Here is a 25,758-nt window from a genome sequence, read left to right as displayed (position 1 = left end):
TCACACTGAAAAGTACACAGCAACGTTTATCGGATCACAGTAGCTTTAAATTTAAACCCCCCCAAAAAAAAGTTGTCAAAAAGAAATTCAACTGTGGCAAGAGACTCAGCCTAGCCAGCTGCTTCTTCATTCCAATTTTGCAGGAGATTATAGGAGAGAAAAACCGTGTGAGAGAGAGAGAGAGAGAAAAAAAAAAAAACCCTCCTCAAAATGTTCTTGAATGAAGAATCATCCGGCAATGGGAATCGGATTATCAGCGCAGTCGTGAACTAAAACAACTTTAAAAAAGAAAAAACCATGAAAGAGATTGTGCCTTTTAAAAAAAAAAGGAGAGAAAAGGAGGCACCTTTGTAAAAAAAATACACCAGTTTTGTTGGGTTTTCAATTCCCAAAACTGTGAGTCAGTTCCCAGATGCTGAGATGCTGTGTTGCTTTTCCTCCTCCTCCTCCGTTCTTCTCTACCATTCCTTCTTCTTCTCGTCCATGGAGACGCCGCCGGGACCCAGGGCCACCACGAGGAGGAGGCCCCCGATGACCGACATAGTTTGGAAGAAGTCGTATTTCAGGAAATCGTGCATGGGCTTGTAGGTTGGAACTGTCCAGAAAGCGTTGAAATACAAGTTGATGGCAAAGAGCCAGATGACCAAAGTCAAGGCCGCCAGCTTGGTTTTGAACCCGATGGCCACCAGGATGATCAACGCCGTGCCCACCAGGTTCTGCAGGATCTGCGACAATCAAGGAAAAAACAAACTGTGAATGAGAGCTAGGTGGAAACCCAGCAAAGCTGGCCTCTCCGTCAAGGTTGTCCCACTCTTGTCAACTTCCAGATTTGTGGCCTTCGAGAGTCGTAGGTGGTCCCTGATGCGGCCTCATTGCGTGACCAGCTTTGGTGACTTTCTGACAAGCCAAAGTCTACGGCGGAAGACAGATTCACTTAAGGACCGTGTTACTTAATTTGAATGGCTGCAGGGATTCGCTTGACAACGGTGGCAAGGAAAGTCATAAAATGGGGCAAAACGCACTTAGCCGCCGTCTTCCCTTAGCAACAGAGATTTTGGGCTTAAATGTGGTCGTAAGTCGAGGACCACCTGTTTGGAAACTCTGGTGATTAGCATACATTTAAAGTGACAAAAGTTTTTTCCTATGTGTTATTTTATTTCTATTTCTTATTCTATTCTATTTTTTATTCTATTCTATTTCTTATATTTCTTATTCTATTCTATTTCTAATTCTTATTCTATTTCTATTTCTTTTTCTATTTCTTTTTCTATTTCTTATTCTATTTCTATTCTGTTCTATTCCATATTTGCAATTTTGCTTTTCTGATGTTGTAAGCCGCCCAGAGTTGCAGCATAGAATAATAATAATAATAATAATAATAATAATAATAATAATAATAATAATAATAATAATTAATAATAATAATAATAATTAATAATAATAATAATTAATAATAATAATTAATAATAATAATAATAAATAATTAATAATAATAAAATCACAGCCATGCGACTGGGATGCTGCAAAGAGCCATAAAAGAAATGTTCCAAAATGCAGCCATGTGACCAAGGGGAGATGGGCAGCTGTCAGAACTCTGGAACCAGATGGTAGGTACTTTTCGAGAGTGGGTGGGGAAAAGTCTGTCGCAACTTTGAACGATCGCTAACCGACCGTTCATAAGTGGAGGATGACTTGTATCTTACGGAGGTTGTTCACTGTGGACTGCCTGAACAGAGGACAGCAGGACAGAAGCCGAGGGAAATCTGTATGTTCAATGATGTTGGGTCACTTACCGAAAAGAAACTAATGTCTAAATGCAGGAGGGTCATAAACATGAGGACTAGAAGCACGCGTCCTCCCAGCTGCATGTATTGCTTCGGGGAGCTTTCCCGCATGGTGGGGACCCCCGCAAACATGCTTTTCCCTTCCGATCGAGACTCCGCCAACAGCAGTAGTAAACCCCCTCCTAGGGCAAGATTTCTGCAGGAAAGAAAGAGGGGAAGAAAAAAAAAGACAAGCCAAGACAACGTGCGTGTCGGTCGGAATCGTAACGTCTGGCGCAACCAAATTTGCAAAACCTTCGCGGCAAGGTCAGCAGAGATAAAAATGTTTCAAGACCGCATTCTCTCTCATCCTCCTTTGGGGGAACCACATTAAAGGACTGTAAATTGGACAGGCCAGCCAGTTTGGTCTAGGTGTTAAGGCACCAGGCTAGAAACTGGGTGGTGATGAGTTCTAGTCCTGCCTTTGGCATGAAAACTAGATGGGTGACTTTGGGATAATCGCCAGGAGACGTTGAGTTCTAGTCCTGTCTTAGGCATGGGAAAACCAGCTGGGTGACTTTGGGCCAGCCCCTCCCTTTCAGCCCAACCCATCTTACAGAGTTGTCATTTTGGGAAAAATAAAGGGAATGAAATAGTGCTGGATAGGTCTGCCGCCTTGAGTTACTTGTAAAAAACATTAAGGTGGGATGCAAATAAGTAAATATTGCTCCATTGATGGGGCCTGTGTTAAAATAGGGGGAAAAAATCCCCACCCTATTCCCATAATACATTAAACTAAGCCGACAAAGGCCAGCCTTGAATTGTCCAAAAAAAACAAAACAAAACAGAAGAGCTGACCAGCTGATCCCAAGGACACTCATTTAGTTATGTTATAGGATCATTTGAACTTTAAAAAAAAAAGAATTAACTTTCTCCCCATGCAGAAACCACACCCCCAAAAAAAGTAGCTGGAAAAAAATATATCTTCCATTTTAGAAACCGTGTCTATTGCCGGCCGCTGTAAGTGAGGAAAGCTTTGTGAAAGCTTTCCCCAATATTTCTTGCAGCAAAGATTTAACTAGATTATCTGGGGGGAAAAGCTAACGCAGACTCTCTGTTGATTTTTATTTATTTATTTATTTTCCAAGTTTCCTAAACTCAGTGAGAACAAGGGTGTGAAGTAATGCAAAACGAACGTCAGGATTCCGGCAATCACTCTAATTAAATTATGATTCTCGAGCCAAACTTCAAAAAACTTCCAAGGATTCATTCCAACTCTGGCATACGTTATTTACAGTCACCTGTCACCCTGTTTCCCCATCTCCCTCCTGGGTGTGTTATAAACCAGATTCTCCAATTAAATACTGTATATTTGTGGGCAAAAGCTCTGGTAGTTTAGTTACAATCTTTTAAAGATAAAGAGTTGGAATGCACTTTGCTTTCAAACTGCTGCACTGCTCTTCTAGATTCCCCCCCCCCCTTTTAAATTGCAACTACTAAAACAGGCATAGGAATGTTTTATGAGTTGATAATGAACATACCTCATCAGAAACTTCAAGTCCCATAAAATGCTATATGCAATTGTCTAGAAGGGGAAGGGAAAAAAAAAAAGAGAGAGAGAGAGATGAGAAAAACCTTGAAAATAGTCCCCCATCTGCTCAGAGGCCCACTTCAATCCCTTACAGAATTCGCTCTTTCTGCAATAGCTTTTGGAATGGAGAAACAAATTCCCAAGGTTTCTTACCTGTAATGCAATAATTCCAAATAATCCAAAGCAGGCGTACTGAACAAAATTCCTGCTCAGCACAAGAATGCAACCACCTAGAAAATAGGGGGGGGGGGGAATGTAAGAAAATGCAAGTAGTCCTTGACTTACGACTGCAATCGAGCCCCCAAATTTCCGGTGCTAAGTGAGTGACCATTCGTTAAGCAGGTTTTGCTCTGCTTCTGTCCATTGGCTCTGCAGTCCATTACCCACCCATGAAATATCAGTAGAAGTTCTCCATCCCAGAAGCTGTCCATTCTCTTGAGCTAAACTCAACACAATGATGAAACAAAGAGCCAGTTTGGTCTAATGTTAAGGCACCAGGGCTAGAAAGCGGGAGATCGTGAGTTCAAGTCCTGCCTTAGCCATGACTTTGGGCCAATCACCGGAAGCTGGTGAGTTCTAGTTCCATCTTAGGGATGAAAGCTAGTTCGGTGGCTTTGGGTCAATCACCAGGAGACCGGGAGTTCTAGTTCTGCCTTAGGCATGATAGCTGGCTGGGTGACTTTGAGCCAATCACCAGGAGAATGAAGTTCTAGTCCCATATCTAAGGCATGAAAGCCAGCTGGGCGACCTTGGGCCAGTCAGTCATTCGCTCTCAGCCCACAACTCACAGGGTTGTTTCAGTGGGGAAAACAGGAAGAGAAAGGAGAATTAGAAATGTCCACCACCTTGAATTATTTGCAAAAATACAGGCAGGAGGCCAAACCAACAAATGAAGTGATCTGAGCTCCAGCTTCTTGGTTTTGATCCCTGATTGCAACACCTTCCCCCCCCCCCAAGAAACCCAGCTGGGGTCCACCCTAAACCCACTTACTTAATTGCCCAAAGAGGTTGATGAAGACAAAGATGGACGCCAGGATATAGCCGCAGTTCCATGTGGTGTCGATGTAATCTCTCTGCTCGCTCCACTGGAACCACATGCGAATCCCGTCTTCCAGGAAGGTGCTGATCAGACACAGCCGGGCCACGTGGGGAAGGTACTGCTTTGTCACCCGCAGGAACTGGCATGAGAGGTTGGGGGGAAGAAAGGTAAAGAAAGGGCGAGACGCTGGATCCCATTTTGCTCCACTTCCTTCCAAGGAAGGTCCCAGAAACATCAGGAAGGGGTCAAATAAACCCTTCTCCCTCTAAAATTAGAACTGCAGAAAAAAACAATAGCTACCAACCTGTCTTCAATCGAGGACCTGTATGCTGTCTGGAGTCAAAAAGAGAGCTGTGAAAATATCTACAGACCCCTCACATCCTGGACATAAACTGTTTCAACTCCTTCCCTAAAAACGACGCTATAGAGCACTGCACACCACAACAACTAGACACAAGGGGAGTTTTTTCCCCAACGCCATCACTCTGCTAAACAACTAATTCCCTCAACACTGTCAAACTACTTAGTAAGACTGTATTAGTATTCTTCTTCTCATCCTTCCTATTCCCTATCTCTTCCCACTTATGACTATAACTGTGTTGCCTGTATCTTTACAATTTATATCATTTTGTTTCCTAGTATGATTTGATTGCTTTTTTCCGCTTTGTGTACACTGAGAGCTTATGCACCGAACACAAATTCCTTGTGTGTCCAATTAGACTTGGCCAATAAAGAATCAAGTTATAGATATGAATTATATTAAATACAACTATACAGAGAAAAACCTGCAAGTTCCAGCCCCAGAATTAACTCCGGGCCGCCCCAAACATGTTTATTTCTTGATTAAATGGATCTCACTACTGAAACACTGAGGGACATATTTTGATTTACAACAGGATTGAAGACTGTTTCCTATCAGTGGAAGCATCTATAATTGTCAGATAAGCTTTGCAGAAGGGAAACGAAACTTGATCAAATTTCCACCTTTCAACATAACAGTTTACATTTGTGAATATCCTCTATTACTGTGTTATCCATCTCTATATTTAAGTCTTCATTCTTCATCATTCTAAGCATTTTATACATATATACATTTATACATCATTTTACACATGAGCCTTATTACTTTGTGATTTCTCATACATTATCATTTGACGCCTTTGCATTTTGCAAAGATGCATTTGCATCTTTTCCTTATCCATTCGTACCAAATATCCCATATCTTACAGTATTCTCCTGGGAGCCAGATTCGCTTAACAACCAAGTGATTCACTGAACGACCGCAGCAACAACAACAACAACAACAAGAAAAGGTTGTAAAAATCAGACCCGAGTCCCTTGGCAACCCTCTTCGCTTAGCAACACACATTCCCAATTGTGGTTAAGTGGAGGAGTATCTGCTCCTATCGTCTGACTGCGAGCAGGGAGAGGCATTAAACCCCAAAAAGTGGGCACAGAAAAAAAACAAGCCAACCCTAGATCCTACATCAAACATGGTTAAATCCTGGGCAGTGAGAGGACACCCCCTTCTCCCATTCCTCAGTGCCACCCAAAGATGAAGGAAGACAAAAGTGCAACACAACACATACACACAACACTACCTCTGTTAGGCCGGATCTACCATTTTGTCCAAGAACCCGCCTGCCTTTTGCCGACAACCGACAACCTACCCTACACCCCCCAAGCCCTGGTTTACGGCTAAGGGTGTGTGTGTGTGTATGTGCCAGGCTAAACCCAAGCTCATCCAGCAATCAGGGTTTAATTGCAAGCTGATCTTAGGCCTCTTTTCACCAAGATGGCAAGGGAGAAAAACCCATCCCTTTTGTTTTTCAAATAAAAATAATAATAAAAAGGAGCCTTTTGTTCAGCCAATCTGCTCATCCAGCTCCAGAGAGAGATTGGGGGGGAGCAACTGCCTAGCCACCCACTCCCCAAAAGCAGGGTCAGCTCTGATGGGGGGTGGCGGGTGGAGAAAGCCATTCCCCCCACGCCCTGCCCCTCCCTCCCCAAAGAGCCTCAGACTTTTCCTCCTTTCCGTTTGCTTTTTACTTTGTTTATTTATTTATTTTTGCAGAGGATAATTTACAAGCCAGGCAGGGAAAATCGGATACAACCCCTTTCAATTTCCACCAGGACCGTCGGGGGAAAAAAGCAAAAGTGGATGGAAATGGGCACGGGGGAGGGGGGGTGGAACTGCAACTCCCCTCTCTTTGCAAACCAAGGACCCCCCATTTAAGGACCCAAACACACTCACCTGGTCTGCAAAATCTTCTGCGCTGCCCATCAGGTCGTTGTTCCCCATGGCTGGGTGGGGGGTATTATGATGATTATTATTATGATTTTTCTTGTGTGTGGCGGGGGGGGAATCTGCTGGGAAAGCCGATTTGTAGGCAGGCACACCCGCCCCCCCGGCTACTGGCAGAACTGCTTCTCCTGCTGCCGCCCCCGCCGCGCTTGCCCGAGGAAGTGGCGGCGCCCGCTTTTTGCGCTCGCCTTGCCTGGGCTGTGCCACGTAGGCCGATTCTTAAAGGAACCGCGCGAGGCCCAGAGAGCCGCCGGGAGGGAAGGGGAAGGGCGGGCGGAGGGCCGGGCCCACGGGAGGCGGGCAAGAGGGAAAGGAAGGCCGGCCCCCCACCCCCGTCTTCGTCCCGCCCTGCCCGGGATCTCCGCCCGCAGCGCGGAAAGAAAAGAAAAAAAGAAGGTTGGAGAGATGCGCCGCCGCGCGTAAAAACGCGCGCTGCGACCCAAAAAGGGCCGGAGGGATTTTGCGGGGACACCTTTCCAAAAGGCGGGGGGGGGGGATCGCGGCCAGGACGGGGCGGCCAGTGGCTTGGGGGGGCTGGATTTGGGGGCCTCCTATCGAATCTCAGCCGGGCAGAGGTTTGGATTGGAGTTCACATTTTTTGGGGGGGTGGGGGCACCTAACCAAGAGACCCCCCCCAGGTGTTTGGGCTTTGATCATGTCGCATTTTTGGCCAAGCTATCAAGTCAAGCTATCAAGTCGTGCATAAGCGCACCAACGTGCCTACCGTCCCTGTCCTATTGTTTCTCTTATTCTTTTATTTTTCTTACATGTAACCATTTCATGTATTCACAACTATGTATACATTTATACTTATTATCTTGTAAACAATTGGCAAATCAAATAAATAAATAAATAAAATAAATAAATGTAGGCCAGATGTTTATGGTGGGCTTGGCGTTTGGATCACACCTATCGAGTCATCCGGCCAGATGTTTAGGCTGGACGTGGCACTTCGACCCGCCTGTGGGCTGTGCCAGATGTTTAGGCTGGGTATGGCATCTGGCATCTTGACCCCCCTCCTGTCACCTGGCCAGATGTTTGGTCTGGATGTGGCGTCTTGCATTTTTGAGCCACCTGTCACATCAGCCAGATGTTTAGGAGGGACATGGCACTTTGACCCCACCTGTCATGCCAGGCAACCCGAGGTTTAGACTGGACATGGCGTTTTATCTACCTGTCAAGTCATTCCAGCCAGATGTTTAGGATGGATTTGACATTTTGCATTTTGATCCACCTGTCCTGTCAGCCAACCAGATGTTTGGACTGGATTTGGCCCTTGGGGCTACTACCTATCATGGTAGTCAGCCAACAGGGCAAACCTCATAACAACAATCTCGCTTAGTAACCGAAATTATGGGCTCAATTGTAGACATAAGTCAAGGACTCCCTATATAGTTGGCTTCAATGGGCATGCCAAACCAAGAAACCCCCCCTCCCATGGTTTAGTGTGACAGGTGAATCCATCATTCAAAATTCTCTGAAAGTCCCCAAATACCTGCATTTATTTGCTTATTAGATGTGGGTGGTACAATTTACCTTGCCAAGTGTCATGTTGGTGCTCTCCCAACCAGATTATTCCCCTAGCAGCCTGCTTAAGATCTCTCTCTTCCATGATGTGCCCATACGCTTACCTGGAACAGAGGTTAGAATAAACTGGTCTGTAATTCCCAGGATCTTCCCAAATTCTGTTCAGGCATTGGTGTCATTTTAATGAGGAGGCTAAACGACACCTGGGAGTTTCACATTTCAGGGATGGTCTGTTTACTTTTCCAAAGCTATCCTCTTGGACTTGGTACTGGGTTAATGTTTGATCAGTCTGACTATTGTCTTTTGCCCTCTTCTGTTCTTAAAGCACCCATTCTGGGAAAGTTAATTTGAGTAGAAGTATTGTGCCTATATTTTTCTGCAATAAAGACGGAAGCAAAGAATTAATTTAGCTGCTTTCTTGTGTTTTTAGCTTCAACACAATTTTAATGTTGTGGGGGCCTTGGTGCCCTTTGAACTTGGCGGTTTTCATTGCCAGCACTGATGCTGTTACCTAGTTGGGTAACAAGAAAACAACCAAGCTCAGAGTACCAAACTGAGTTACAAATATTCTCTTTATTCTATCAACATTTTTTAAATTTCCCCTTCTTTAACTTTCAAGCCAGCTCTTTAGCTGATATTCTATTTCTGATGTATTTAGGGCTATTGTTTTGGACTCAATTTCCCTTCCATGTATTATTTCAAGAATTTGTTTTTAAATCCATCCTTCTTTCCTCCCTCCCTCCCCTTCTTTTTCCCTCTCCTTCCTTTCCTCCTTCCTTCCTTCCTTTCCTTGTTTCTTTCCTTCCTTCTTCCCTCCCTCCCCTTCCTTTCCTCATTCCTTTCTTTCCTTCCTTGTTCCTTTCCTTCCTTCTTTCTTCCCTCCCTCCCTCCCCTTCCTTTCCTCCTTCCTTTTTTCCCTTCCTTTCCCCATTCATTTCCTTTCCCTCCTTCTTTCTTTCCTTCCTCCACCCACAAACCCATCCATCCATCCATGCTTCCCCTCTCCTGGTTAAGGATGAGACAAAAATAGAGAAGAAAGGAGGGAAAACAATGAATCGAGCTGCTGATCCTCACTTTATTTTCCTTCCCATTTTAAAATCTCCTCACCTGGTTGCCAAAAGATGGTAAAAATCAAGAGAATTTGAAAGAGGGAGGGGGACTGGATATAATTTTCCCCACTCTTTCTTCCTTTGGAGGACAGTTTTTTCCCCCCTTCAGACTGCTGAGAATCACACCAAATTAATTTCTAAATATATGCTGTTCTTTGCCCAGGGGGGGAAAAAAAGTGTTTACATTTTTTTAAACAGAACAAACTGCCTCCGATTGGGAGATTTTTGCTCCCCAAAGTTTCCTTCCCAAAGTTTGCTCCCCAAAGCAAATGGCTTTCCTTTCCTTTGCAAAACGGTTCCTCCCAGGGACTCCGCAGAAGCTGGGAGACCCTCCCAAACTGGAAAGATCCCCCCCCCCCGCGCTCAAAAGTAGGATCCCCCCCTTTCCTTGCCTTTTTTGGGGTGGAGGGGAGAGAGCCCAATAAAAGCACTGACTTCAAGAAGAGGTTGGACAGCTGTTGGTCCAGAAGGGTAGAGGCTCTCCTGCGTGAGCCGGAGGGGTTGGACTAGAAGATCTCCAAGGTCCCCTTCCAACCTTAGGACTGATCCTACGTTCTTAAAACCCTTTTTGGCAGCTGCCTCGGGGCGCCTTTGCCAGACCCCTTTCGCGAGTCGAAATCTTGTTTTTCTTTTCTTTTCTCGGAACGTCCTGATGGATGGAGGAAAGGGATACGGAACGGGGCATGGATGGGAAAGGGGAAAAGTGGGGAGGGGGCTGGAGAAAACAGACAGGGAAGGGCAGGAAACCACGAGCTCCGCGGGGAAGGGGCTAGGAGAACCGTTGACGCCCGACGACGCCCCCGCGCCATCATTCTTCTTCGGCCATGGAGAAGTACCAGGTCGGGCGTGGCGAAGTTCGGGAGGGAGGGGGTTAGGACATTTGGACCTCCAGCCCTCCCTTTTTTTCAGGAAAGAGAAAAAAACCACGTGTTTGAAAAGTGTGTGTGTGTGATCCATAGCCAAACTTTTAATAACGCAGCGGGCGAAGTTCCTCCTCTTCCCCACCTAAGCGCACCAACCTGCCTACCGTCCCTGTCCTGTTGTTTCTTTTATATATATATATATTTAATTTTTCTTACTATGTATCCATGTATTCATAACTATGTTTTTACTTACACCTATTATCTTGCAAGCAATTGACAAATAAAAAATAAAGAAAGAAATAAAAATAAATAAATAGAAATAGATGCTAGGACGCAGCTGGGTGGGCGCAGGGGAGGGGTTTTAATGCTTGGGTTTCTTTAAAAAAAGAAATCAGGTATTTGGGGAGCCGTTGAACAGGTTGTGCAAAGCCAACCAAGGTATTTTTCTTTTTAATTTTTCTTATATGTATCCATTTCATGTATTCATAACTATGTTTATACTTGTTCTCTTATAATCGCTTGACAAAATAAATCCACATGTGGGGACTTTCTGATGCGGCGGGGATATAAAATATGAACCAATATAAAATATTGGTGTTTTTTTTTCCCTGGTGGGTTTTCTTGCTGGGTTTAACTTTAATGTTGCTGAGTTTGAATCCTTACTGGGAATGGGGAGGCCTGTTAAGAGCCACCCACCCAACGGAAAGCGCGCATTTAAAAATGAACAGTGTGTGCTCCATCACTGGAAGTTTTTCAGAAAAGACTGGACAGCCCCTTGCCTCAAATTGTGTAGGGTCTCCTGCTTGAGCAGGGGGTTGGACTAGAAGACCTCCAAGGTCCCTTCCAGCTCTATTTGATTGATTGAACTTGATTGATAGGTTTAAAAAATTTTAAGTCTAGCGGGGAAGGCAACAGGCTAAGAACCAAGGCATGCCTTAGCTGGTGTTCCTGCTTATCCCATCAAACACACTTGAAGAAACCACTTTTACTGTGATGTGTGAAAACCTATCAGTGATTGTGAGTGTGTGTGCGTGGGCATGTACGTCGATACGTGTAAGATGAAGGTAAATAAGACGAAAGAGAGAGAGATATTGAGAGATCAGATGAGATAGAGATAGATTAGATGACACAGGAAGGAAGGAAAGAGGAAGGAAGGAAGGAAGGAAGGAAGATTAGATAGACAGGTAGGTAGATAGATGAGATAGATTAACTAGAGAAATAGAAATTAGATAAATAAGAGTCACAGACAGATTACATATACGGTAGGTAGGTAGATAGATAGATAGATAGATAGATAGATAGATAGATAGATAGATAGATAGATAGATAGATAGATAGATAGATGGATGGATAGATGGATAAATGGATAGACAGACAAATATAGATGATGGATGGACAAACAGACAGACAGACAGACAGACAGATGATAGATAGATAAATAGATAGATAGATAGATAGATAGATAGATAGATAGATAGATAGATGCATACATACATACATACAGATAGATTAGATAGATGATAGATGAGAGAGAGAGATGAGATAGATTAGAGAGAGAGATTAAATGACATTGCTAAGAGACATAGACATTAGATAGCTAGATTAGATGAGACAAACAGATATAGATAGTTGGATAGGTAGACAGACAGATGCACTGGGCATGAGCTCGGCCATTATAGAGGAGCTGTGTATTATTATTAAAATATTATCTGTTTGCTTGCAATGCAGATTGTGAAGGAGCTTCCCCCAGGGGCCCTGGGAACGATGCTGGTGGTGGAATCCATGGTAAAAGGAAAAGATACCGCAACAAAGAAATACATGTTGAAAAAGGTGAGAGGGGAGGCAAGGAAAGGCAAGTCACTATGGCAACACAGGCTGTGATTCCCAAACACGTCCCCGCGGATTCTCTCAAGAGGTTGTTTTTTTTTATATCATGATATATTTAAACTTTAATCATAAAGGATTGTCTTGTTTTGACTTTTTTGGGGCAGGTCGAATGCATCGATGAAAATCAGGCGAACTACGCCCTCCAAGAGGTAATGTGCCTTGATTATCATTAATTTAAACTATATTCCATGAAATAAGGTCAGATCTGTTGCTTATGGTGCGATTATAAAAAAAAAAATACGTTGGCATGATTTATTTCTCGTCTTTATTCCTGCCTTGAGGAAGAAAAAGGAACTTTATGGCTTAAATGGGAGTTTTCCAACTTTGATTCTAGGGTTTGGGTTCGCACACAATTCTTAACCAAGTTGGTTAAAGTCCTAGCAACACCATTCTCACAACACGTGAAATGTGTTTAATCACACTCAGTATTTTTATTTTTTTTAACGTCTTGGTGTATTTTGTGAGTCTGCTTAGTTGGGTTAATTTATCGTGCAAATTTAACACTGGCATGAATTTAGTCACTGAACAGAGTGTGTTGAGTGTGACACGACACTTGAGTTTTACGCATCCTTTTTTTCCTCCTGATGGGCCATTTTTTTCCCGACAGGTGATGGAGCTGTTGAAAATAAAGCATAAGAATATTTGTGCCTACAAAGAATTCTTTATCATTTGGGACAACAAGGTGAGAAACGGGATCATGGACTTTGCAAGAATTCTTGAGATTTTTTTAGAATTTAATGGGGCTGGGAAACAGTTCATGCGGGAGGAAAAAACTGCAAACAGAAGTAAAATAATTGAGCAATAAAATGAAAAACGACAAAGGAACGCGATAAAAATAATGCATTAATAGGATAACCAAATATTAAAATCAAAACAACTTGCTTTGGCTTACAAGTGACACCAGACAGAAGAACAATATTTGGGGGCTCCTAGAGGAGCTTTTGGCCCAGGATTTTAGGATGATTTAATTCAGATTATGGTTTTGTGATTAATCATTGCAAGATTGGGGTCGTAGTGGGGTTGGGAGAAACTCAGGAAATTATTTTGTGGTTTTGTGTGTGTGTGTGTGTGTGTGTGTGCAATCCTTGCATTACACCCCGACACAATGGTAAAATTATTCCGTGATTTCCTTTTCAGATTTCTTCTCTCTTCCTTTGTCTGGTGATGCATTATTCCGATCACGAAGATCTCTTCTCACGTATCAAGGCCAAGAGGCTAAGACACGAGAAATTTCCGAAAAAGGTCAAATCAAAGCTAGCTGAATCCATCCTGATCTTGGCAAATCCGTAGCCATGTTTCCCCCCCATAGCCACAATAAGATTGGCCTGTCTTTGGAACAACATCCCACTACAACAACGTCACATCAGCTGAACGTGGGGCTGAGTCATTTGTAATTCCAGGTTTCTTGGAGTGTTGGGTGAACGAGATATTGTCATCTTAAGCCACCACGTGGTTGATTGGTTTGAGCTAACTAGACATTCCAGGATGGGATAAAAATGTTCCTTCGGCAACTTGCATTAACAATAATTTCATTTTTCCACCCTCTTAATTGCAAGTCAACAACTCTCGATTCTTCCTAAACCATCGATATGTTTCTCTCCGCAGGTCATTCAAATGTTCACAGGACAGATGGTGGATGTCTTAGTTTACATCCATCGGCTAAATATTTTCCACTGGTGAGAAGGATTTGATTATTTTGGGGGTTTTTAGCAGGAGGGACACAACCCCCATCAACTCAAGGGTGGCTAGGGGACCAGGGGAGACATGATAGCAGCCTTCCAGTATTTGAGGGCTACCACAGAGAGGAGGAAGGGGTCAAGCTATTCTCCAAAGCACCTGAAGGCCAGACGAGAAATAATGAATGGAAGCTGATCCAGGAGAGATTCAACCTGGAAATAAGGAGAAACAATCAACCCATGGAACAGAAGTTGCCCTCGGAAGTTGGGGGAGCTTCATCCCTGGAGGCTTTCAAGAAGAGACTGGACTGCCATCTGTCAGAAATGGTGTAGGGTCTCCTGCTTGGGTGGGTGGGGTTGGACTAGATGACCTACAAGGTCCTTTCCAACTCTGTTGATCTGATCTGATCTTTCCGAAATTGAGGGATCCCTGGATTAGAAGTTCTAATGGCCAAAGGCCACCCGTGGTCAGTTCAACTTCAGTTGCTTAGCAACTCAAGTTTATTTTACGATGGTTTTAACAGTTTTGGTTTTTAGCTAAACGGTTTCCACCGCTAACCCTTTATTTCCTTCACCACCACTATATAAAAACAAAAAAAGCTTGCAAAATCAAGCCCCTTTCCCCAGACTTATGACCCCAATGGGCCGTTGTTAAGTCAAGGACTATCCGCTGTCTGCTTGGTTTGGCAGGATTTCGGTTGGTAAGCGGGGAAGAATAAAGGAAGTTGCTTAGACTGAAAGAAATTCCATGCGTCTTTTTTGGATTTTTTTGGGGTGGGTGGGTGGGGGGAGAGCCTGCCTGATTGTGTCCCCCTTCTGCTCTATTTCAGGAACCTCAAACCATCCAACATCCTTTCCACTGGAGAAGCGTCTTTCATGGTTTGCGACTTCGGTTCGGAAACCCTCATGACGGATGAGATGAAATGGAGAATAAGGGTGGCAGAAGGTAGGTTTCTCGCAGTGCCTATCAGAAAAGGGCATTTAGCCTGGGGTGCTTGGCAAATATTATAAACTAAAGAGAGGCTGTACAGACTTGTGATGCAATACAGGCAGTTCTCGACCTAAAAGTTCATTTAGTGACTATTTAATTTACCGACCGGTTTTTCCACACTTAAAAGACTGTTGCACCCCCAGTGTCATGTCTTCAAAATTCAGACGCTTGGCAATTTGGTTCATATTTATGACTTTTTTAAAAAAAAATATAGTTTATTAATTTTTACAATTAAAACCAGTCACAATACATACACAAATAAGCAAAAGAAAGAAAAAGAAAGAAGAGAGAAGAGGAAGAGAGGGAAAGAATTTTGAGAAAAGAAAGAAAAAGAAAGGGGAAGAAAGAAAGAAAGAGGTTACAAGATAAAAAGTATTCTTATTTTAACAGTTTGCAAGATCTTCTTTTGTTTTCATAACCTTAACTTTACCGACCGGTTTTTCCACACTTAAAAGACTGTTGCACCCCCAGTGTCATGTCTTCAAAATTCAGACGCTTGGCAATTTGGTTCATATTTATGACTTAATTCACTTAACAAAGGTGTTTTTTTTTTTTCCAGGAAGCGACTGGATTTTGTGTTTTTCCTTGAAGACGTTTCGCTTCTCATCCAAGAAGCTTCTTCCGCTCCGAGTGGCTGCTGCAGAATGGAAGGATTGACACTCCTTGTAGACAGCCGGTCATTTGCATCCTTTTAGTCATCGAAGCCACTTGGAGGCTTGTCTGCAGTGACCCTGAGGACACGGATAAGCCTCCAAGTGGCCTCAACGACTCTTTAAAAAGGATACAAATGACCAGCTGTCTGCCAGGAGTATTAATCCTTCCATTCCTCACGAGCTGAAGAAGCTTCTCGGAGAAGAAGCGAAACGTCTTCAGAAAAAAACAAGAAAGTCCAGTTGCCTCCTGAAAAAAACACCTTTGGGGCAGCCATGACTTGGATGACTGAGAATCTCGAGTTAATAACTGACTTTCTTAGCAACAGAAATTTGCTAATTGCAATTTCTGTTTCTGCTCCATTTCATAAGTAAAATGTGCTCTTTGGCTTGTCATTTGCAGGGATTTAAAATTTTAAATTGTCCTGGGTGCGTTTTCTTTCCTGCAGAGCCCGACACTAAATGCTGGATGGCTCCTGAGGCGCTCAATTTTTCCTTTAGCAACAAATCCGACATCTGGTCGTTGGGCTCCATTTTGCTGGACATGGTAGCCTGTTCTTACTCAAAGGTACTTAATGCGCCCAGTATGACTTTTCTAATAAATTCTTACTCGGAGGAACTTTGGTTTGCAGAGTGCTGAATGGAAAATGGGGAGTTTCGTTGGAATGCTGACAGCTACAGGTTATATCATTCCTGTTTAGAGCCCTATAAAAGGTTGCAAATTAAAGGCGATGGACGGTAAGGGCGATAAAAGTAATGAAAGATTCAAAGCAGCCTGATTTTGAAATGGAAAATGTGACGGATGCTCAGTGCTCTGGGATCCGTCGTAAAGACGAGGATTAGTTGCACCAGGAACCTGCCAGCAGATTGATTACCAGTCTCGTGTGTCACGTTTAGGAACCTCTCTCGCGTTGTGTGTCTTTTGCAGGTGAAAGATGCTATGTTGTTGCTGCATGACATTAAGAAGGAGGCCAGGGTTCTTGAGGAGGCTGTGAGCGACATGAGCCAACGGCAGCCCTGGCTGTCTTCCGTCCTCTCTCTGATGCTGAAAATCGATCCTTCTGAGAGGCCAACGGCAGAGTGAGTCCCAGCGGAGTTTGAATATAGAATGATATAGAGTTGGAAGGGACCTCGGAGGTCTTCTAGTCCAGCCCCCTGTTCAAGCTATACCAACCTGGACAAAATGGCCCGTCCAGTCTCTTCTTAAAAACTTCCAGTGTTGGAGCACCCACAATTTCAAGAGACAAGCAATTCCACTGCTTAATTATCCTCCCTGTCAGGGAATTCCTCCTTCGTTCTAGGTTGCTTCTCTCCTTGATGAGTTTCCATCCGTTGCTTCTTGTCCTGCCTCTCAGGGGCTTTGGAGAATAGCTTGACTCCCTCCTCTTCTTTGGGGCAGCCCCTCAAATATTGGAACACTGCTATCATGTCATCCTTAGTCCTTCTTTTCAACTTGACGTATCCAATTCCTCACCCCTGGTCCTTTCTATTAAAGTAGCTGCAAACGTTCTTTGTATCTTTTATCCTCCAATCCCTTAATCATATTTTTTTTTTTTGGCTCTTCTCTGCACTCTTTCTGGAGTCTCAACAACTTTAAACCTTTCAAGGGTTTTTTTAAACACACTTTTCTAGTTGGTATCGAAATTATATCCACAGTGCTCCCTGGATCATGCATCATATTTGTGTTCATTTTTCTCTCTGGAGCATTGTCTGAACTTAATGTCAGGATTCCAGCAGTCGCCCCCAATGAAATCATGAGTCTTGAGCCAAACTTCCAAAGGATTTATTGGGAGTTAACATGTCTGGCAGTGCCGGGTGTAGCCGACTCTGAGACACATCATTCACTGTCACCCTTGACCCTGGTTTCCCCCCCCTGCATCCCCTGGGTGTGTCGTAATTCATATTCTCCAATGGGACACCTCCATAGCCCAGAGTCATCAATCGTGCTCTCCAGTTAGATATTTGCAGAGCAGAAACTTCAGTCACCTAGTTACTATCAAGGTGAAAAACTATTTATGGAATGCACTTTCAATTTCCAAGCTGCCTCACTGCTCTTTCAAACCCCTTTCCCTCCTCTCTTTCTGTTGACAACTCTAAAAAAGACCATAGAAATACTTTATGAATTGACACTTCAGTGATTTTGGTTTCTAAATGACCTCAGTGGGCATATATTGGGTTACCTAGTCAACTCGTGGCTTAATTATTATTATTTAAATAAAACCTAGTTCTGCCTCCTATCTACCACAAGAAAAAAAACACCTCATTTTATGAGCACCATTGAGCCCATAATGTTTTTTGCTAAGCGAGGAAGTTAAGTGAGTTTTGCCATATTTTACGACCTTACATGCCACGGTCCTTAAGTGAATCCTCACAACTTAAGTTAAGTCAGTCACGTGGTTGTTAAACAAATCTAGCTTCCCCTGTTGACTTTGTGGGTTAGAAGGTCTCAGAAAGGGGAATCCCACAATCCAGGTGATACCACAACCGTCGTAAAAAGGAGCCAGTGGCCAAATATCGTAACTTTGAAAAACGGTCATTTAGTTCTGTTGTAACTTTGGTTGTACATCGAGGATCCCATTCTTCAGCCAAGTTGGGTTCAGGAAAAATCATTTTTCTCCTCTTTTCCTGTAATTTTAGGGAACTGGTTGAAAATCCATATATCAGAGAATGCCTCATTGAAGCTAAATCCCCTCTAATAAAGGTCACAAGGAAACTTCCTTCGGGCTTCCTGGACATCATTCAGACTGATAGGATCCAGACAATTCTAGGTAATCCTGGCTAGTAATTTAGCATACCAATTTTGTGTGTTTGCTGGTTCTTTTGAAATCTTAAGAAATACAATATACAGACAGTCATTTCTGGCTACCTGGGCTTTTCCAGAATTGCTCTGCTGACCTAAATCTCAGTTGCTTTAAATGGAAAATAATAGAAAAGGGGAGGAATTTTCTGTATTTTTTTTAAAAAAAAAACTTTGATAAAAGTTGCTATATTCTTTAATCTTAAATTATACCCACCCCACAATTCTGGGACTCATTTAAACCTCATTCCACATTTTGCTTGCAAGCCTTGACTTTAAAAAAAAGTTGTTTTAAAAGTTGCTACCCATCTGCAATTTTACAATGGTAAAAGGGAAAAATGGTTCCTAGGTGTGGAATAATCCTACTTTCTAACCGATTTTAAGATTAATCCAGTGGAAATATAAATGTAGTCACATTTAGAAGGGGTTTTCCCCCCCGCCCTGCTTCTACTGATTTTCTCAGCCCTAAATAGAATTGAGCAGGGACGCCGTGGTTCGGGGGCTAAGATGCTGAGCTTGTCAGTCAGAAAGGTTGACAGTTTGGCGGTTCGAATCCCTAGCGCCGCGTCACGGAGTGAGCTCCTGTTCCTTGTCCCAGCAGCTTCTGCCAACCTAGCAGTTCCAAAGCATGTAAAAAAATGCAAGTAGAAAAACAGGGACCCCTTTGGTGGGAAGGGAACAGCGTTCCATGCTCCTTCGAAGGCGTTTAGTCCTGCCGGCCATATGACCACGGAGACGTCTTCGGACAGCGCTGGCTCTTCTTCGGCTTTGTAACGGAGATGAGCAGCGCCCCCTAGAGACGGAAACGGCTAGCACGGATGTGCAAGGAGGGGAACCTTTACCTTTATCACAGGGTCTTAATTCAAAAAACTCACTAAACAGTTGTGGCTATGGGGATTCTCAGCCTCCCAGGTCATGATGTCACCTTTTCAAGATGCAGCTGGATTTTCTTGAGCTTTTCTTTGAAGACGTTTCACTTCTCATCCAAGAAGCTTCTTCAGCTCTGGCTGGATGGGTGGGGAATGGAAGGATTTATACTACAGTAGATCTAAAAGGTTGTGTGTTTTTGGAAAACAGATGAATGTATCTGGGGATGTCCAGCAAACCTCAGCTTCTGTTTAGTTTGGCTGAGATGCTATTTTCAGAGCTGTTAGAATTCCCATAGTAATGGCATATATGAAATACGTGGAGAAAATAATGATATCTCAAGTGATTTGACGAGCTGAATGGGACCGAGAGTGCAATCCTCAACAAGTTTAATCAGAAGTAAGTCCTGTGGAAATCAAGGGGAATTCCTTGTAATAAAAGCACCTGGGTTGAATGTTTGTTTACCAAGCGTGGAAAAAATATCCCATCGGTGCCTCTGAGGATTAATGAAGATTTCAGAAAGAATCCTTGCGCAAACGCATGGGAGAATTTGAAATTGGACACCTGACAGCTTCTATAGAACATTTTTGTTTTTGATTGTAGGGTGGATGGCACGGAAAGTTGCTTTTTTTATTTTGAATCTCCTGCAGAATTCATGATGTCTTACCCGGAGGTTGAAGAAGCACAAGCAAAGAGCATCGAACGTCTCAACAGCCTGTTGAACGAGGGGAAAAGTACGAGAACTTTCTTCAGCTCTGACTGGATGGTGGGGAAGGGAAGGACTGGTCCTCTTTGCAGGCAGCTGGTCATTTGCATCCTTTTAGAGAGGCGTCGAGGCCACTGGGAGGTTTGTCTGTATCCTCAGGGTCACCACTTGGGTGGTGACTCGGCCTGGAGCCTTCTTGGAAATGCCGACTTAAGGATTTCCAACCTGTTCCAAAGAGAAATAAAAAGCCAAAATTCCCAACTCTGGTGCTAAAATGAAGGAAAGTTATTTTTTTAGGCACGAAAAAATGAAAGTGAACAACTGCAGTTTCTTCCCCCACAGTTGGTGTCAAGGTGTTCCTTCACCTGATGGATCCGGTGATCGAGGCCATGAATAAACACAACGATTCTCTTGAGACGCTGCTAGCTGGGTTTTCATTGCTGCTCGGAATCACGGGCAGAGGTGAGATGACCAGCAACCATTAACTTCTCTACGATTACCAAAATGTTTATTTATTGCTCCTTAATTCAACAAAGGGCCTTGGAGGTCTCCTCTTTAATGCCGATGTCACATCCAGAAAAACTGATTAGTGGTTTACCATGTTATTGTCACCTTCTCTGTAAACGCTTCCTTCCACGCCTTTGCAAACCTTAGAAGGCGCAAAGGAGATACTTTGGCTTGGAAAGCAGAGGTGGGACCAGCCCAGGTGTTTCTGGGCTGACTTCCGAATGCTTCTGACAGCTGTTGCTCAGAACTTGAACGTGGATAGGCTGGCTAACCGGGACAACCTCAGCTGCCTGCTGAACTCGATGAGGGCCCATCTGGACCATGAAGAGCTGCTCTGTATGATCTGCACCTTATTTATGATGATGTCCTCCAATGGTAAGGCACGCTCGCTCAGCCTGGTGGCCTCGCCGGCTGGGAATTCTAGCATGGCTCAGAGGATGATGGGCCTGCTGCAATTCACTGTTCTTCGCCTTCCTCCCTCTTTTTAGAAGCAGCGGCTGAAGCCCTCCGGGGAGCCAACATTTTCAGAGACATCTTGACCATCTTGTGTTCTTTCGCTCACAACAAAGAGATCTGCCTTGCATGTTGCGGCCTCATTTGGACCCTGGCTGTGAATGGTGGGTAGAAAACAAGCCGGCAGACGCCTCCGATGGCGTGGCTGGAAATAAGGGTCTCGGCTTAGGACAGGCTGTTCCCCAGCTGTTCCAGGTGTTTGCGGCCACTTTGGATGGGGAACAAGAAGTTAGCACGTCCGGCCTAACGTTGTTCCCTTCTTTCGTCAATCCAGTGGCCGATGTGGCCCAGAGCCCACTGAAATACGCCACAGAGCTGGTCTCCATCATCCTCCACATGCATCTCCACCACGTGGAAGTCGCAGAGGTGGCCTGCAGTGCCTTTTGGGCCCTTTCACTTCATGGTGAGTTTCCCCAGCGAGAAGGAAGGGTTGTCCAGGCGATGACAAGATAATCGGGAACGGAATTTCGGCTGTGAGTCGCCCTGGTCGTAAGTCAAGGCGGACTCAGTTTTATGATGATTTCTTACGGGGGTTTGTCTGCGAAGCAAGTTGAGCGAAGACAGCTTCTCCCAGTAGGCATCTTTGCAATTCCGTGACCACAGGGGTGGTGCGAACGCTGCTACAGTACAAGGCTGTTGTAACTTCGAACTGCCGTAAAAAAAAAACCCCACAAAAAAAAACAGATGGCCGTACGTTGAGGATGGTTCGTCTCAGGTTGAAGAAACTATCTACTGATTTCTACGAGGCCACTTCGTTTTTTAAAAAACGGCTTTCTGTTTTCTTTTACAAGCAGCAAACACAAAAGCGTTTTCTCTGCCTTCCCTTGCAGGATGCATAGACGAAGTCAAATACGAGCCTTACTCTCTGCTTTTGCTGGAAGCGCTCAGGCAGCATCCTGACAGCCCCATCTTGGTGAAGAACACTTGCCTCGCCTTGGCCAGCCTCCTGAGGACGTCCGGTGAGAGCTCCTATTTTATCCAGTTCCTGTTGATCTTTATATAAGTCTTTTTTTTTTGTCCGAATTCGTAAGTATGGCCCCCAATCAATCTCTATTCCTTAAGGCTTTTAATTCCTGATTAGATTTCAATTCCCCAGATCGGATTTAGAAAAGGTAGCTTGGGAAGAAACAAATGATAGGATTTATGCTTGGCTTAAACGAGGTAGAACTCATACAAAACTGCAATCACAAAATTACTTCCACACTCAGGGATACTAGCCCTAAATAGCCAGCCTCGACTGTTGTACTTTCTTACTTAAACAGGATCTGCTGGAAGTTAAGAAGCAGGAAAATCTCCAATTTGGGATGCTATAATGTGCACACGGAGTGAACTTCAGCTGCAGGGAAGTTAGCATTTGTCAGCAGGGGGAAAAACAATCAGTCGGTGACTTAGTAAAATCCCTTCCTTTTTAGAGCTGTCCGGTTTCCGATTCATAGTTACGGATGAGAAGGGCAACGGGTTGATCCTGCTAAAAGATTGCTACCAGATCCACAGGGAAGATCCCGAAGTGGTGGAAAACATGTGTGTCCTAATCGACGAGATGTTTAAATACGGTAAATACGTTTTGTGCAGAAAATTCCATCTGCCCAGCCCTGTGAACCACGCCAAAATGATTCCAGCCCTTTTTAATTTCTTTTAAATCGCAGATGAAATTGTGATGGAGATGGTCTCCCACAGCATTACAGACATGCTGCTAGAAATGAAGGACAGGTTTACTTCTAGTTTGGTAAGGAGGAGGATGAATTAATGTTCTTCTCGGGGCAATTTATTTCAAATCCGGTCTGGCCTGACCTAGTCATCGACGCCAGAAAAGGGACCAAAGTAACTCAGAAAAAGAAGGGTAAGCAAGAAGGGAGAAGATGAAATTGGAAAGTGTTTATTTACTTAACAGCTGTGAAGCAAATTTACAAGTGTGTCTTTGATCATAGACACCAGAAATTGCACTTTCTGATGCCCCAAATGTTGTATGCATTTATCCCCAGGAAATTGTTGCCCTATCAGAGAAGGCACTCTCAAAACTGCAGAAGAAAGGTGAATATTTTTATTTTAAATTTATTTATTTAAATAAAAATGTTTTTATTCGCTAAAAAAAAGCAAGCCTGAGTATTTTAAAAACTGTGCCTTTTTAAAAATAAAGTGTTTAACTTCTCAATTTTTACACTCCACAGGGCTTCTCAAAACGCACAATTCCTGACAGATGAGTTTTCTTTTGATTTCCACCCCCCCTCCATTATTTCAAGATGAACAGGAGGGAAAACTTGCTTTCTTTTATGGAACTTCGGAATTTATTTGCGAAATGGGAACCAACTTACGTTTTGTTAAAAACATTAAAAAGTTGTACAAATAAATAGGAAAACGAGGTGGAAAAATGCAGGTTTTTTTTTCAACAGGGGGTTGAAAATCCTATCCATGGAATACAGCAAAAAGGGAAAAAAGGATGAATCTGTTTTAAAGCTTTTTGACCTACCGGGTAGCTGGAGAAGGGTGTGTACATACAGATTTAAGCAGAAAATAGCAGAGAGAGAGGCTCTGCTTTCCTCTGCTGTACTATTACTGCTAATTTTGGGACCTCAACAAAATTTCCAAAGCATCTGCATAATGCAGGACAGGTAAGGAGAAAAGAAGGCTGCTATTTCACTTAAATGCTATCCAAAGCATAGTTTGGGCAGTTAAACACTCAAGTGTTTTAAAAGGATATATAAATATAATTCAAGTGGCAGATGAGAAATCCAATTGGCACAGCGACGTTGGTCCAAAAGAGGAATCCAAACTGGCCATTTTGCAAACGTTTTTGGACTAGATTTAGGGATCGAGGTATCTGGCCCAGAGATGTTCAAAAGATTTTTTCCCCCAGTTTTGATCCTCCTTAAATGCCCAATAGCCGATCCCCGGCCAGAGACTTAAAGTCAGAAGAAGGTCAATTCAGCAATACACCAAATCTGCGACTGACTGCATAGAAAAGCTTCATCTTCTGATGAAGTAAACCTCCCCCAATTAATTTCTCTCTGACACCCAAATTTAGGGACCAAAGGAACAGCTGCAGGACTGATCAGGCCAAACTTTTCGATCAGCTAGCGCTGCAGAGGGCAGCAAATGCCGCCGGGCGTGAGAACGGTCCCGGATTTAATTTTTCTTGGCCTTGGGGATTTCTTTCAGGGAGGCTTCCCACTGTTTTTTCACCAAAGTGTAAAGTCGCATGGCCGCCTGAGCATCTTGGACCTGAGAGAGAGAAGCAAGTGAGTAAAAACGCAGAACTTTAAGGCTTTCCTGAAGGCCTCTGCAGCGGATAAGAGAGCTCTGGATCGATCCAGAGCTTTGTTATCAACTACAGAGGCCTTCAGGAAACTCTTGCCAGTCCACTCTTGAGTTGGCAGGATCTTAATTAGGCTTATTTTGTGGGGTAGGGCTTATATTGGGCGCACATGTAAAAATCAAGCTAGGGCTTACTTTCAGGGTAGGTCGTATTTTGGGGGGAAACGGGGTACAAACCTCGCATCTGTTTCTAAAAACTCCTGTAGAAGTGAGACCCTCCTGGTGTCAATGGGGCAGCACCCTTTCCCCCATCGTTCTGTTAGCCTCCCGGGTTCTATTCACTGGGACCTGGGTTCTAATCACTCACCGAACTATGTTCTGATGTTTGCACCTTCACGTTGAGCAGTTTCTCGCACAGAAGTTTGAGGGAGGGTCTCACGCTCTGAGGAAACAGGGAAGCACTGATCAGAGAGAAGGACCTGAACGCTTGAATTCCCTGCGCTTGGTAAGCCCCCGGCTTACGACAACTGAGCCCCAAATTTCTGTGGTTAAGCGAGACATTGGCCAGGTGCATTTGGCCCCATTCTGCCACCGTTCCCACCACAGCTGTTGAGTGAACCTCTGCAGCTACTCAATTAGTAACACGGTTGTGAAGGGAGCAAATAAAAAGTGAGTGAAAAGCAGCTTGTAAGGCATCAGTTGCCTCTGTATAGAATCTGTCCCCTTGAAGGCATAAAAAGGATCTCCTCTCACCTTGACCTGATGTTTGAAAGGTTTGTATCTTTGTGTGTCCCGGATTTTCTTTTTGGGGTGGTCAAGAAGTAGAATCTGGAAAATTAAAACAAACAAACAAAAAAAGAGCCATTGGAATGACTGCTCGGGCTTCCAAAATGTTCACACACACAGAGAGGTTATGATTTCTATCTACCATCTACCTTATCTATCTACCTTATCTATGTATGTATGTATGTATCTAATCTATCATCTACTCTTATCTTATCTTATCTTATCTTATGTATCTAATCCATCTCTCCACCCACCCATCCATCTTTCTTCTGGCAAGTGAGGAAGATAAATCAGAAAAACAAGCTACACTATGGAAACCACATTCTGAAACGAAGGCATGTAAAGTTTATAACTACAGTACCTTTAAGTCGTTGTGTAGAGCATGTCCAACTAAGATCCTACCCCTTAGGATATCAGCTACTTCTTTCTGGACGGTTTTGAAATCCTCCCCTAAAATTAAAAAAAAAAAACCACAACGTTGCAGAGGATTTTTTTAAAAATTTAGTGAATTTATACCGTGAAAAGTTGTGAAAGTCTTTTGGAACGAGGCCACCAGTTTTGTTAAAGAGTTCCTTCAGGAAGAAGAGAGAAACCATGGTTTATCCACATTAAAAAGGAAGACAAATCAAAGACTCCTAGAAATTAAAGCCAAATTGATTACAATCATTAAAATAATTCAGAGATGAACTGAATTGCAAGCCTGGAAATTATACTGCAAGGTGTTTTTAAAAAATGATTGCGGTTAACAATAATCCTGTTATGGCTACAATCCTCAGCCATAACAAGCCAAATTGTCATTGAGCAGGGTGCAAGCACCTAACTCCGCAAAGCCTTATTCCACAAACCATGTTTAAAAAAACTGTGGCTCAAGGCAACAGGAAAACAATGCTAGATGCCCGATGAACCGCAGTTGGATTTAGCTAGGTTCA

The 25,758-nt window shown here is 43.5% G+C and overlaps 3 protein-coding genes across 6 annotated transcripts in view; 1 reads left to right on the top strand and 2 right to left on the bottom strand.

Moving 5' to 3' along the window:
• Positions 1-13: 13 nt before the first annotated feature.
• SURF4 (surfeit 4) lies at positions 14-8,456 on the bottom strand. 2 transcript variants are annotated; one of them, XM_087944118.1, is made up of 6 exons: positions 8,330-8,456; positions 4,346-4,532; positions 3,508-3,584; positions 3,305-3,348; positions 1,794-1,980; positions 14-725 (listed from the first exon to the last, which is right to left on the bottom strand). In XM_087944118.1, the coding sequence occupies exons 2-6, from the start codon at positions 4,449-4,451 to the stop codon at positions 459-461; spliced, it is 681 nt and encodes a 226-aa protein (XP_087800244.1). In that variant the 5' UTR covers positions 4,452-4,532; positions 8,330-8,456; the 3' UTR covers positions 14-458. The 2 variants fall into 2 exon arrangements, with proteins under 2 accessions (XP_087800244.1, XP_026542493.1); XM_026686708.2 differs by lacking the exon at positions 8,330-8,456 and adding an exon at positions 6,648-6,915.
• Positions 6,962-23,150, top strand: STKLD1 (serine/threonine kinase like domain containing 1). 2 transcript variants are annotated; one of them, XM_026686713.2, is made up of 20 exons: positions 6,962-7,094; positions 11,926-12,027; positions 12,189-12,233; positions 12,692-12,766; positions 13,222-13,326; positions 13,690-13,760; positions 14,591-14,706; positions 15,851-15,969; positions 16,330-16,481; positions 18,039-18,169; positions 19,716-19,799; positions 20,114-20,233; positions 20,513-20,653; positions 20,767-20,895; positions 21,066-21,194; positions 21,622-21,750; positions 22,204-22,344; positions 22,438-22,517; positions 22,774-22,822; positions 22,960-23,150. In XM_026686713.2, the coding sequence occupies exons 2-20, from the start codon at positions 11,962-11,964 to the stop codon at positions 22,983-22,985; spliced, it is 1,908 nt and encodes a 635-aa protein (XP_026542498.2). In that variant the 5' UTR covers positions 6,962-7,094; positions 11,926-11,961; the 3' UTR covers positions 22,986-23,150. The 2 variants fall into 2 exon arrangements, with proteins under 2 accessions (XP_026542498.2, XP_087800241.1); XM_087944115.1 differs by lacking the exon at positions 19,716-19,799.
• Positions 23,054-25,758, bottom strand: part of REXO4 (RNA exonuclease 4) — a 6,297-nt gene continuing 3,592 nt past the window's right edge. For both annotated transcript variants that reach the window (XM_026686714.2, XM_087944116.1), the window contains exons 6-9: positions 25,191-25,279; positions 24,797-24,871; positions 24,411-24,485; positions 23,054-24,010 (exon numbers count right to left, since the gene is read on the bottom strand). In XM_026686714.2, coding sequence (XP_026542499.2) covers positions 23,915-24,010; positions 24,411-24,485; positions 24,797-24,871; positions 25,191-25,279 — 335 coding nt within the window. In that variant the 3' untranslated portion in view covers positions 23,054-23,914. The remainder of the gene's footprint in view (positions 24,011-24,410; positions 24,486-24,796; positions 24,872-25,190; positions 25,280-25,758) is intronic.

This window comes from Notechis scutatus, chromosome 15 (assembly GCF_049901735.1).
Source record: "Notechis scutatus isolate UNSWTSFEM ecotype Mainland chromosome 15, rNotScu1.2, whole genome shotgun sequence".
NCBI classification, from domain to species: domain Eukaryota; kingdom Metazoa; phylum Chordata; class Lepidosauria; order Squamata; family Elapidae; genus Notechis; species Notechis scutatus.
Note: the sequence above shows the minus strand (reverse complement) of the source record. Positions and strands in the feature narration are given on the sequence as shown.

Excerpts from the sequence above, each read along its gene's own strand:
- SURF4 (XM_026686708.2), bottom strand. The coding sequence starts at position 6,695 with ATGGGGAACAACGACCTGATGGGCAGCGCAGAAGATTTTGCAGACCAG. Across the intron at positions 1,981-3,304 it reads GACTTGAAGTTTCTGATGAG|AAATCTTGCCCTAGGAGGGG; the intron begins GTATGTTCATTA and ends TCTTTCCTGCAG. Across the intron at positions 726-1,793 it reads TAGACATTAGTTTCTTTTCG|ATCCTGCAGAACCTGGTGGG; the intron begins GTAAGTGACCCA and ends TGATTGTCGCAG.
- STKLD1 (XM_026686713.2), top strand. The coding sequence starts at position 11,962 with ATGCTGGTGGTGGAATCCATGGTAAAAGGAAAAGATACCGCAACAAAG. Across the intron at positions 15,970-16,329 it reads TAGCCTGTTCTTACTCAAAG|GTGAAAGATGCTATGTTGTT; the intron begins GTACTTAATGCG and ends TGTCTTTTGCAG. Across the intron at positions 18,170-19,715 it reads TAGGATCCAGACAATTCTAG|AATTCATGATGTCTTACCCG; the intron begins GTAATCCTGGCT and ends AATCTCCTGCAG.